We start from the raw sequence: 13766 nt of genomic DNA on the forward strand, positions 1-13766 counted from the left end.
GGGCAGCAAGGGAGAAGCTTGCTCCCATAACATGCAGAGTGGAGGAGGGCAGCAGCGGGAGCCCAAGCACCTCCTGTCCTTGCAGTGCCTGCTTTGCCTCTCTGTCCTCTGGCTCACACAAGGGGCTGGGAAACATACAGAGAAGGGAGGGGGCAGAGTGGGGGACATACAGTGAAGAAGGCAGTGATGGCCATTCAGAGAAGGGGGAGCAGGGGCAGGCTGGGGGTCATACATTGAATGGGGGCAGTGTGGGGTACATAGTGAATGGGGATCATACAGTGAATGGGAGTCATACAGTGAAGGAGGGTCAGGCTTGGGGACATAGAGTACAATGAATGGAGGCACTGATGGACATTAAGAAAAGGGGGGTAGGCTGGGGGACAGAGTGAATGGGTGCAGAGTGGGGGACATACAATGAAGGAGGGGCAGGCTGGGGGACATAAAGTGAAGGGGCAGAGTGGGGGACCATTCTGTTGTGACTAATGATTCAAAGAATGTAAGGCTGAATGGTCGGCCCCCACACATTTACACTTCACCAAATCTGGCCTCGTCGCAAAAAGTTTGGACACCCCTGCCCTAGGGGCTGGTGGGAGAATAGAATACTGTGCCGTGCGTATGAAGGCACCATGCCCAAAGCATGGCTAGCGCAGCGGTGCACCGATACATCGGGCAGCTTCGCATCCCCCATAAAAACCTATGCGGCCGGCAGCTCTGCAGGGGGGGGGATGGGAGATTCCTGCTGTGGTCCCCTGTGATACATTAGGGGGATACTTAATATTTGCAGTGATTTAGCTGCAAATATTAGGTGATAAATGCGGCCCTATGGGCAGTATTCAATGAGAAAAATTCTCCGTGTTTTATGGCGAGTTTGTGCTTTTCTTGCGTTGGACGGAGACTTTTGGTATCAAAAAGCGAGCAACCCTATTCAATGTGCACTTCTCAACGTCTTTCTAAGTGATTTTCGCCGTGTCTCTCCGTGTAGCAATTCTCCATCTTTTCATGGAGAAGTGGAAAGTGAACTATTAAAATAAAAGTTTTTTTGTTTTAATATTGGTGTAAAAAAAAAATCAGGAATTTTATTCTGAGAAGGGGCATACTATTTTTATTCATGTGCTTATAGCACATGAATATATATTTACATTTTTACACAGAGCAGCCAGCAGGGGGCCGGAGCCGAGAGACGCTCATTAGATATTCTTATATTCACTGCACTCGATCATTACATATGCACGATCGGGTGCAGTGAATATACCCGGTCCCCCGCTGGCTCTGGGGGGGGGGGGCAGCTTCTGCTGCCTGGGTCCCGGGGAGCCCACCTCCCCACCACAAAGTTCTGGGGCAGGCAGGGAGACTTCCATCTCCCTGCCTGCCACCGTCCCACGGCTCCCTGCCACAGACGCTCGTCCGCTGCAGGGGTTAAGATTCGCCACGAGGGGCAACTCGCCCCTCCGACATTGAATATGGAGAGAGCGAGTGGCAGCCAGCCCTCCGGAACACAGCGAGTGTGCAGCAAATCCTAAACAGGATTCGCTGCACACGGCGAAATTTCACATTGAATACTGCCCTATGTCATTTAGATAAGAAAATACATGGGAGAGGCGGAATCCCTAAGATAGCTATCTAGCTCCCACACACTCCCCATCCCGGCACCTGGCTGTACGGCAATCCTGTCTTCTGAAGGATACTTCATGCTTATTTCAGTGTGGGTGCAGGTCTAAATTACATTCACAAGAACAATGTCAGTTACTTATAACTATCCAGCATATATGGGTTAATAGTACAAACTGGCTGCTGTGATGTTAGTCAGTGAGTGCCGGCTTACACACATCTCCAGTCCATAAACCCATACCTATCACATCCCACCTCATGCTGGCACCGCAGACACCCCTGGTACCTACCTAGTATCATCAGGAAAGCATTGCCCACAGCCAGACAGGAAGGGAGACATCCACACAGGGGGACTCAGGACACGGACAGAGAAGACATTTGCAATGAGTCTCGGACCCCTCTATCTGATAGAGAGGTGTCTGGAGAAGTAAATATGTTTTCCCTTTATTGCAGACACAATCAGAAGACTTTGCAACCGGGACTATGTAAAAACTGGACCTGGACAGTCCGAAACTTGTAGTGTCCGGTCGGGGGAGGTGTCCCATCCTTGGGGTGTCTTGTCCGGGGGGGTTGCATGTTCTGGTTTGTGCTACATGCCCGGACCATACAGGGAGGCTTTATTCTCCCCCTGCTCCTCTCCCTGGTGACAGCGGTCACATGAAGCCCCCTGGACAGGACACCCCCAGGACAGGACACTACAAGCGCCGAACTGCAGATTTTGATGTCCGGTCCAGCGGCTTGTCTGGGTCCGGCTTTTACCCATACCCCTTCGCAAACGACCTAATATCCGTCCAGTCCTCTGCACTCGGCCCCACACCCAAGTAAGCTTTCTAGTTCCGTTCATGACCAAATGTTTCCAGCTCGTTTATCACTGTGACCTCATATTCCCGGACACTGAGCCTCGGCTCCCACCGGCCATTACAATACTCCCGCCATTGAGATCAAACAATATCTACATATCCCGGAACAGGGGCAAAGCTTTAGTAAAGCGGGGTATGGTTCACTATGTGGACGGTAAAAAGGTTAGTGTCTAGGTGAACTTGCAAAAGGTCTGGATCAGACACATTATACCCCTGGGTATAGCACAATCACAGCAACCCTGCGTGTGTCAGCAATTGTGACAGCCCCCCCCCACACACACCTGTACCCGCTGATTTTTGTTCATGTTAGCATCCATGTGTCAACATCTGTGTCAGTCTGTGCCTGCGCTAGTGTATGTGTGTCAGCATCCATCTCCACGGTGTCAAAGCCTGTCTGTCAGTGTGTTCACATGTGGCTTATGTGTTATTTCCTGCAATAATGTCCCATTAGGCAGCAATTATAACACTATAGGGTAGTTTCTGTGATCAGCACCAATCCAGGCTCCATACCCTCCCTCATCCCCGCACAGGTAACCTTCCCTCAGTTTACCATGGGGTCACACTACACCTATGATCTCAAATTAGACACATCGTTATATACACATATGTACAGATGTAGCCACACTCATCTTTTCCACATGTGATTCCGTGGCCTCCAATTCACTCCCGTGGCTCATAAAACTGCAAATGCACGCAGTGGGTATGAGATTACCATGACAAACAAGCACGAGTGGCTGGATCGGGACGTTGACAAGCGTGACTACATCTGTATTGTACGTTACGAGCCAGGTCCCATCCCCCCCCATACCTCTCTGCCCTAGTTTCACTTTTTCTCCTATACTCTAAACAACTCCACCATTACATGCCAGGTTAGAAGGATATCCATGCTTATGCACAGGTAACTTATTTAGAACTTCACTATATTAGCTTAAACGGTCTGGACTTAAGCATGGAAAACCTGCCTGGTAATGGCAGAGTTTAAAAACTACTCTACATAGCTGGCTGTAGATAATCATGTATCGAGGGCCACTGATCATCAATGATATGAAATAATCAATGGTCTATGACGATGTTGAATACTATATTCCATCGATGGGGAGAATCTGATTGTTTCCCACCACTGATGGACCAGAGCTACCAAATTTATTTTTTCTTCTCCAAGGAGTCGGAACATGGAGCCTAGCTCCACCCCAAAACCCATAAACCCCGCCCCAGGCTCTTATTGGTGAACAGCAAATTGTAACACTGAAGCAGGAGTGACCATCACCATTGTTCAATTACAGGTTATCGATCTATTGACCCCTGATTATGAGAATACTGGGTAATTATCAGGCGTGTCTGTGGGCGCAGCAGGAGGGGAGACTGGAGATGTGCTTTACATCACTGATACTGGCGGGCCTTCTCCCAGTGTCCGCCTACCACCACCAGATGCCAATGTAAAGACTTACTAGGCCCTGCTTCTTGTGGTGCCCCGGTTTGGCATGACTGCACCACCTCTGCATGAACCCGGTCACTTCTGCAGCCCTATGGATAAAAAGTGCACAACTCCGAAACACATACATATATACAGGCGTCGGCAGAGACCACCGATATATAGATCATTCATTCTCTAGCCCACTAAACATACCAGCAGCTCTGCCTGCCACAGCGGAGAACAGAAAACTAGCGGAACAAGGAAAGACACAGAATGAAACCTCTGCACCAGGTACACGAGAACGTCGGCCCACACAGATTTGTGAATCATACACATCTTTATTTCAAAATGAAAAAAAGCTTTGTATTTCCAACGTAATGTCTGCCTAAACTACATGAGACAGGATGAACCTGCAGGGACACATCATCGTTGCGCTTTATTTTATACAGGCCGAAATGACAAGTTTAAAACGTAAAAAAAAAAAAAAAAGGGCTAACTCTTACAACTAGTATTTATCCAGGTGCACGGTCTGAGCAGTGCGATGCGCAGGCGTGGTGGGAGCAGCGTCGCTCCGCTGCAGAACAGGCGGTGGAAGGAGATGAACGTGGTAGCGATCAGGCTGTATATATACACACACACCAGGACAGATCATCTAACAGTTACTGGCATGAGAATAATGCCCACACCTGCACCTCCCCATTGTAGAAAGGAAGTATACCCAACAAGGCACAGGGAACTCAGGCTGATGGATCAGACAACATAAAGGCCTATCTATCCCATGCGTATAGTTTGTGTTCCCAGGACACACACAACACTTCCGGGATGCAGCTCCGGCACGCGTCACCCCTCCATCCAGCAGGGAGGTGGCATCTTCGCCTGCACGGTGGAGTCTCCAGGATTAAGTGCCCACTTCTAATAAAGGAGCATCCGACAACCAGATCCCAACATTCCTGTATGGAGCATGATATATACATGTTTACTATAGTCACAATGAAACCTTATAGGCGCATAACATCCCTTCCCGTCGCTGACAATGTGGCCAGAATATAAAGAACGTTGGATAATGCCAGTCTGGGGCTCGTTGGATGCGGTTAAGGGTCAGCATGAAGTTTTAAAAACATTGAAGTGTAAATTCTATTCCTAAAAACAGCTAATTGTGAGACTTTGGCTTTTCCGCACTCTGCAGGTTGTGGACACGGATGTGGGCCTGTAATGTCTCCTCTTTGTTGAAGCTCCGGTCGCACTGGCTGCATGGAAAGGGCTTGTCGGGGGCGTGCGCCGCCTGGTGAGACACCAACTGGGTCTTCAGGAAGAAGCTCTCGTTGCATTGATTGCACTTGAAGGGCTTAGTGTCTGTGTGCACTCCCTCGTGAGTGATGAGCAGGGACTTGTCGTTGAAGCTCTTGTCGCAGTGTCGGCACTTGTACGGCTTGGGTTTCAGGTGGCACTCTCCATGAGCCTCCAGGCTGCTGCGGTTGGGGAACCATTTGTTGCAGTGGTTGCACTTCTGAGGCTTCTCCCCGGTGTGGGTTCTCTTGTGGGCGATCAGGAGAGACTGGTCGTTGAACTTCTTGTCACACTGGTCACAGTGGAAGGGCTTTCCCTCTCGGTGGATGTTGCTGTGAGCCGCAAGCAGAGCCGGCTTGGAGAAGCTTTCGTCACACACCGGGCAGGGATAGGCGAGCTTCCCGGTGTGGATCCTTTGATGGGCTTCCAGAATGGACTTGTCCCTGAACTTTTTATCGCAGAACTTGCACGGGTGCAGTTTCCCGTCCAGAAGGGGGCTGCTGCTTCCACTAGAATTGGAGCTTTCGTGCGGGGACAAGCTGGTCTGCGGACTCTCGGCGCGGTTATTGGTTACATGCTTGGTGCGGTGAGCAGTCAAGTCAGACTTGAGGCTGAAGCGGGCATCGCAGACATCGCACTTGAAGGTCTTCTCGCCTTTGTGGATCTTGCGGTGGGCTTCCAAGGCAGCGCTGTGCTTGAAGCATTTCTCGCAATCTGCGCAGTAATACTGCCGGCGTCTTCTCAAATTCCTGCCGTGGATTGGGGGAGAGTAGTCGCTGTCATTGTCATCATCCTGACCGCTTTCATCATCTTCCTCCTCGTCCGGGCTCTCATCCTTGCGGGGTCTCTTCACCTGCCTTTTCCTCTTATCCTCTAACTCTTCTGGGTCCGGCTCAATGATTACATCAATTGTGTCTACATGGGAAGGACTGTCATCCATTTCTGTAGTCTGAAAAGCAAGAGGGAGAAGGTGGCAATGCAGTCAGTAACCAGCCGCGTACACAGGGGCAGTGTCTGACTGTACTATAGACAATGTACACAGCACAAGCAGCCGCCTAGAGGGAGAAGGTGGCAATGCAGTCAGTAACCAGCCGTGTACACAGGGGCAGTGTCTGGACAGCAGCTGCTGTTATACTATGTGCTGACTGTACTACAGACAGTGTACACAGCGCAAGCAGCCGCCTAGAGGGAGAAGGTGGCAATGCAGTCAGTAACCAGCCGTGTACACAGGGGTACACAGCGCAAGCAGCCACCTAGAGGGAGAAGGTGGTAATGCAGTCAGTAACCAGCCGTGTACACAGGGGCAGTGTCTGGACAGCAGCTGCTGTTATACTATGTGCTGACTGTACTACAGACAGTGTACACAGCACAAGCAGCCGCCTAGAGGGAGAAGGTGGTAATGCAGTCAGTAACCAGCCGCGTACACAGGCGCAGTGTCTGGACAGCAGCTGCTGTTATACTATGTGCTGACTGTACTATAGACAGTGTACACAGCGCAAGCAGCCGCCTAGAGGGAGAAGGTGGTAATGCAGTCAGTAACCAGCCGCATACACAGGGGCAGTGTCTGGACAGCAGCTGCTGTTATACTATGTGCTGACTGTACTACAGACAGTGTACACTGCGCAAGCAGCCGCCTAGAGGGAGAAGGTGGTAATGCAGTCAGTAACCAGCCGTGTACACAGGGGCAGTGTCTGGACAGCAGCTGCTGTTATACTATGTGCTGACTGTACTATAGAGAGTGTACACAGCGCAAGCAGCTGCCTAGAGGGAGAAGGTGGTAATGCAGTCAGTAACCAGCCATGTACACAGGGGCAGTGTCTGGACAGCAGCTGCTGTTATACTATGTGCTGACTGTACTATAGACAGTGTACACAGCGCAAGCAGCCGCCCAGAGGGAGAAGGTGGTAATGCAGTCAGTAACCAGCCATGTACACAGGGGCAGTGTCTGGACAGCAGCTGCTGTTATACTATGTGCTGACTGTACTATAGACAGTGTACACAGCGCAAGCAGCCGCCCAGAGGGAGAAGGTGGTAATGCAGTCAGTAACCAGCCATGTACACAGGGGCAGTGTCTGGACAGCAGCTGCTGTTATACTATGTGCTGACTGTACTATAGACAGTGTACACAGCGCAAGCCGCCGCCCAGAGGGAGAAGGTGGTAATGCAGTCAGTAACCAGCCGTGTACACAGGGGCAGTGTCTGGACAGCAGCTGACTGTACTATAGACAGTGTACACAGCGCAAGCAGCCGCCTAGAGCAGTGGTTCCTAACCCTGGTCCTCAAGTACCCCCAACAGTGCACATTTTGCAGGTCTCCCCACAGAATCACAGACAAAATAATTAGCTCCACCTGTGGATATTTTAAAATGTGTCTGAATAATGAGTGCACCTGCTGGGTGACCTGGACAACGTGCACTGTTGGGGGTCCTTGAGGACCAGGGTTGGGAACCAGTGGCCTAGAGGGAGAACAGCCACACACTAACTATGCAAGAGGCAGACAGGGATTGTGTCGCTGCACTCATGTGGTGCTTGTCAGCCTGATAATCACACACGGGAGAAGAGTAAGCAGCATTTCAGTGGTATTGGGATTTCCGTGTGCGCAGTCACTGTAGGGGGCCCTTTCCGTTTGTGCTTTCACACTAGTGGGGCCGTTCTGTTTGCACTGTATGGAAAGGTTTCCAAAAACACAAAACAATAGGCTGATACTGCGCCGCTAATCTCAATAGAGAAGGCAATGCTGTTATGATGCAGGTGTGCTGGATCTTTCCTTCCAAGGCAGCTTTATGGGGACAGCACAATAAACCAGGAACCGTCGGAATCTGAATGTACCAGTTTGCATTGCCTTGATGAAGGCCCACAAAGGACTGAAATCGGTGACCTGGCCATACCATCTTATCAGGATTACCCTATCTTTTTGAGAACACCTTATTGAAAGGACAAATATTTTAACAGGAAATTGGACGTTTTTTGTTTTGACTTTTTCCAAAGTTCTTGCCCACCCAGCCCCAGTGCCCTGCCCACCCAGCCCCAGTGCCCTGCCCACCCAGCCCCAGCTATCTGAATGTTACTGTGACGTTGGAGGAGCACTGTAGATGGGAGGCTGCAGCTAATACATGGGCACTAAAGAAGTAATTTCACTAAACTGAATAAGAGTTTTACATTGTGAAAACGGCAGTTTGCAGCCACGTGTAGCGAGATGATTAACACCAGTGTTATGTTGTCACTGTAATAGGAAAAGGACTAATTGGGGCATGTCTGGTCACCCTGTCCTTGCACCAATTAGTTTACTATATATTAGGGGTCTTATATGCCCCTTTCAGACCGCACTTTGTAAACGGTATATTGCCTTTTTTTACCGTTTTAAAACGGTAATCTGTGCGGTCTGAAAGGTGCAGGACCACTTAACCGGTTAGAAAATACCGTTTTTTATAACCGGTTAAAATGCAGGGTCCTACCCGTTTCAGAACCGGTATTTTAGGCTCAAAATCGGTTCTGAAACGGTATTTAGGACCCAGCCAATGAGCTGGGTCCTAAACGCAGCGCAGTGAATATTTAATGAGCGCTCATTAAATATTCACACCACTGGAGTCGCCCCGCGTGCGTGTCGACACCCCCCTGCGCGTGTCGACCCCCCCTGTCGACCTACCCCCCCGTGCAGCCGGTACCTCCGTTGTGGATCCCGGCACTGCAGTTCTGTATGGTCGGAAGCACTTATGAAAAAAAAGTGTCTTTCAGAAAATGGCTGCCCCATAGGAAAACCTGTTTTAAAAAACTGTCTTTCGTATGGGGGCAGCCATTTTCCAAAAGTCACAGGGGGTGGGGGGGGTGTCGACGCGCGGGGGGCGTCGACGCGCGGGGGGGAGGGGGGAGCTGCACGGAGGGGAGGGCTGAAGGCTGCACTGGCTTTGACCCTGTATTTGGAAAGTTTCCAAAAACGGGTCTGCCAGTGTCAAAAAAATCGGCACTTAAACGGTAATATACCGTTTAAGAGCTGCGGTGTGAAAGGGGTTTTATCTGGCAGACCCGTTTTTGGAAACGTTTTGAAATACAGGGTCAAAGCCAGTTATGCGGTCTGAAAGCAGCATTACACAGAAGCAGGCTGATCAGAAATTGCCCCCCTGCCCAGGGGATCGCATTAGTAAAATCTCTCTGGGGACAGAAGGGGAAGTGTATGCAACGCTCCCTGTAGCGGACATAGACTGCAATGCTGGGACATTTGGACACAGAGGATGGCATTCCTGGGTTCTACCACCACACACAGTGCAGCCCATTCACTTGTTCTGCCTATGATGCTGGATGAGCAGAAGAGAAGGGGTACTAAGAAACCATTTCCCTTCCTGATGTAGCTCCCACAAGCTGGTTCCCAGGCCAGATAGTGGACACAGGTGAGAGGACCAGGGTTACACAGCATGGTAATATACTCACCAGAGCAGCAGGTAGATGTGAGAACTCCCCAGTGGCCCAATATCAGCAGTACTGACAGCACCGGAAGCCGCCTGCAGACAGAAGATGCATGTTAGAAGGAATCAGCAGGGATACAAAATACAGATACTCCCCGCCTAGGGATGGCCACTGAGGATTCAACATCAATTGTTTAGGACCAGTGTAGAATAATTTTGCCATCGATGGGGGAGAACCATCAATGTCAAAGCATAACCAAATAGGTTTTTTTCTTACCCAATAAGCCTGGACACAGCATAGCCCCGCCCCCAGGTTCTGACTGGTCAGTCAAATAAAAATGATGGTTATCAACAGTGAAAACCTCAAATCACATAGTATGCTACTATCGATGAACATTGTCAATGGCAATCCCTACTCCCACCATCAAATCACCCAGCGCCCCAGGATATTTGGTTTTCTTACTGTGAAATGTGGGCAGGAACTGCACCAAAACTATGCTGTATATACTTATACCCCTACCCCATACAGTCTCACCACCTGCCCTGTGATCTCACCCCCCATGCCTCTGCACTGCCCATACCTATGCTGTACATACTTATACCCCTACCCCATACAGTCACACCACCTGCCCTGTGATCCCCCCCCCACACCCCTGCACTGCCCATACCTATACTTATACCCCTACCCCATACAGTCACACCTCCTGCCTGGCGGTCTCCCCCCCCCACACTGCCCATAGCTAAGCTGTACATACTTATACCCCTACCCCATACAGTCACACCTCCTGCCTGGCGGTCTCCCACCCACTGCCCATACCTATGCTGTACATACTTATACCCATACCCCATCCAGTCACACCTCCTGCCTGGCGGTCTCCCCCCACTGCCCATAGTTAAGCTGTATATACTTATACCCCTCTCCCATACAGTCACACCTCCTGCCTGGCAGTCTCCCCCCCACTGCCCATACCTATGCTGTACATACTTATACCCATACCCTATACAGTCACACCTCCTGCCTGGCGGTCTCCCCCACGCCCCTGCACTGCCCATACCTATGCTGCATATACTTATACCGGTACTTATATGTTAGTTGGTTAGTGGGCTATTCCGCATAGGGAAACCGCATCGGCCATTTTAGTGGCATACGATTTTTAATCGCATCGCAGCGCGATTTTTTATGTAATTTATTCACTGCTCTATGTGGCTCCATGGTATCGCATCTGCCGCAAAATCGCATGCAATTTTATAGGGTGTGCGATGCCATTACATTAGGTATACAATAATATAATTGTATGTCCTAAAAATAGCTTTTACGCACCCCCCACTATCCACGCCACCCTGAAGCGTGGCGAGCCCCTTTTCATACACCCACTATCCATGCCGGCGTGGAGTTGATTTTATATAGTGTAGCGAGCGCAACGAAACCGAAGAGTGGCGAGTGCCCCGCGAGGGGAAGCGGAATACATGTAAAGTAATCCGTGTCCGCTCGCCATGCTTTGGTCTCCGTGGCTCGCCACACTATATAAAATCAGCTCCACACCGACGTGGATAGTGGGGGTACGAAAAAGTCGGAGGACGCGTTCCACTGCGCTCACTACACTTCGGGGTAGCGTGGATAGTTGGGGGTGCGTAAAAGCTATTTTATGACATACAATCATATTATTGCATACCTAACGTAATGGCATCGCACCCTATAAAATTGCATGCGATTTTGTGGGAGGTGCGATGCGATCCCCCAGGACTAAAAAAGCAGTGAATAAATTACATAGGAAAATTGCATCGCATGCACCTTAAAATGGCTTATGCAATGCAATTTTCCTGAGTTATCCTACGTATGCCCTAAGTACCCTTATACCCCATCCAGTCACCTCCTGCCTGGCGGTCTCTCCCCCACTGCCCATAACTAAATTGTATATACTTATACCCCTGTCTCCATCCAGTCACAGTAAAACTGAGGGTACTTGTGTAATATCTGGGCGCCCAATTTTTACATTGTGTAGCATTGCATGCAATATAGTTGCATACAATTCATGTGATGCGATTTTTAATTGTAAAGACCAGATTTTTAATTGTATAGTCACCCATGGGTGATTTCATACCCCCACTATCCAACTACGCATGGAGTTGATTTTATATAGCTTGGCGAGCGCAGCGAGGGGACGCAGAATACATGTAAACTAATCCGCTCGCCACGCTTCGGGGGCTCGCTGCGCTCGGCACACTATATAAAAATCTACTCCAAGTGTAGTTGGATAGTGGGGGTATGAAATCACCCATGGGTGACTATACAATGAAAAATCTGGTCTTCACAATGAAAAATCGCATTGCATGCCTTAAGGCCCCCATACATTAGCCCGACTTGTCCAAAGGACAAGTCGGACCTAATCTACTGACAACTGGTCACATACGATTTGGCACTTGATGTGCCAGGTTTTGCATGCGATTTATCACATGCAGTCCCCCCAGGGAGCTGCTGTCAGCGGGAGCCGAGCAGGGCATGGGGGCTGCAAGCAGGCAGTGGACGCAGCCTGTAATACCTGCGGTGGAGGGAGCCAGATGCCGAGCGGGGGACCGCAAGCAGGGATCCAGGCAGGGGAGGCAGTGAGAGCACTGGTCCAGGCGGTGAACTCCGCGAGGGGAGCAGAGACCGGGTAGCGCAGGGGAAGCCGGGCAGCAGCGGGCGGACATAGAAATTAATTAACAGTCAGTGATTGGCTGAGAGCTCTCTGTCAGAGAGCTCTCAGCCAATTACTGGCTGTCCATTCATTTCTATGTGCCAGGCTTCCCCTACGCTACCCGGTCTCTGATCCCCTTGCGGCGTTCACCGATTGTAAGTATCTATTTGCGGCATTCCCCCCCCCCGCCCAGGATAGTGCGCCCACTGCCTCTCTAGCCCGGCTCCCTGCTTACAGTCCCCCGCTCGGCTCCCTCCACCGCACGTACTATACGCTGCATCCCCTGCCCGCCTTGGGCTGCACATAAGATTTAACAAATGGGACGTCTGCACATGCGAGTTGGCCTGATTTCACGGCCCGATTCCTCCGAATCGGGTCAAATCGGGCCCAAATCGCATAGTGTATGGCGGCCTTTAAGTAGTGGCATGCAATGGCAACATCGGGCGCCCAGATAATACACAAGTATCAAACTGAGCACAATCCCACGAGACCCCCCCCCCACCTCTCAATCTCCCTCCCCTTACACCCCTGAAATCTCTCCCCAAGACACCCACACAATCCCACCCCACCCCCGATGCTGCCAAAATTAACCCACACGCCACATAAAAAATTACCCGCCAGAAACCAACCATCCGGAGCCCAGAACTCCCCCTCAGAGACCCGCGGCCTGCCCCTGCACAGGCCCGCAGTCACCCCGCTGCCGCCGCTCCATCCTCCCTCCCGGGGCACAGGGGAGCACAGAACCCACCTCTGCAGCAGCCGCTACCTGCCCCTCAGCTCCCCGCCGCGGCCGGCACAATGACCCGCAGCTCTGTGCCCGCCGCTCCCTCCCCGGGGCGCCCTGTGCGGTGAGCTGTACCGCCCGATGCCGCGCTCCCGGTCACACCGCGCCCCCAGCCGCTGCCGCACCTCCCGGTCACCCACCCGGCCAGCACCGTCCTCACCGCAACGGAAATGGAGATGAGGCGCCAAAAGATCGCCGCGCCGAAAGAGAACGACCGGATGTGACGACACTGGAAGTGGGGCTGTGCGGTGACGTCGCGCTGGCCCCTCCCCCCGTCCGTGCGTTCCAGCTCACCCGCCGATATTTTCCAGTCACACATGGCCCCGCCCCCTTTCACACATGACCCGCCCTCTCCGCACAGACAGAGGCAAGACTGTGAGAGTGCCTGAGAGTGGTCCCCGCCATGTGTGTGTGCATCACAGTACTGCCATGAGTGTGTGCATCACAGTACTGCCATGAGTGTGTGCATCACAGTACTGCCATGAGTGTGTGCATCACAGTACTGCCATGAGTGTGTGCATCACAGTACTGCCATGTGTCCCCATATAAACACACACTATATATATATATATATATATATATATATATATATATATATATAATATATATATATATATATATATATATATATATATATATATATATATATATATATATATATATATATATATATATATATATATATATTAGATGAAAGCGGCACTTGGCGTCAAAAAGACACAAGACAGCAGGTAGT

At 50.8% G+C, this 13766-nt stretch overlaps 1 protein-coding gene across 4 annotated transcripts; it reads right to left on the bottom strand.

Annotated features, from left to right (window-relative positions):
• Window positions 1-4199: 4199 nt before the first annotated feature.
• Window positions 4200-13319, bottom strand: LOC146079908 (uncharacterized). Of its 4 annotated transcripts, none has more exons than XM_083186613.1 (3): window positions 13191-13319; window positions 9594-9664; window positions 4200-6118 (listed from the first exon to the last, which is right to left on the bottom strand). In XM_083186613.1, the coding sequence occupies exon 3, from the start codon at window positions 6107-6109 to the stop codon at window positions 5033-5035; it is 1077 nt and encodes a 358-aa protein (XP_083042739.1). In that variant the 5' UTR covers window positions 6110-6118; window positions 9594-9664; window positions 13191-13319; the 3' UTR covers window positions 4200-5032. The 4 variants fall into 4 exon arrangements, with proteins under 4 accessions (XP_083042739.1, XP_083042740.1, XP_083042742.1 ...); XM_083186614.1 differs by having other exon boundaries at window positions 13171-13295; XM_083186616.1 differs by lacking the exon at window positions 13191-13319 and adding an exon at window positions 12995-13155.
• Window positions 13320-13766: the final 447 nt, after the last annotated feature.

The sequence above is a fragment of the Crinia signifera genome, chromosome 5 (assembly GCF_055691185.1).
Source record: "Crinia signifera chromosome 5, ASM5569118v1, whole genome shotgun sequence".
NCBI classification, from domain to species: domain Eukaryota; kingdom Metazoa; phylum Chordata; class Amphibia; order Anura; family Myobatrachidae; genus Crinia; species Crinia signifera.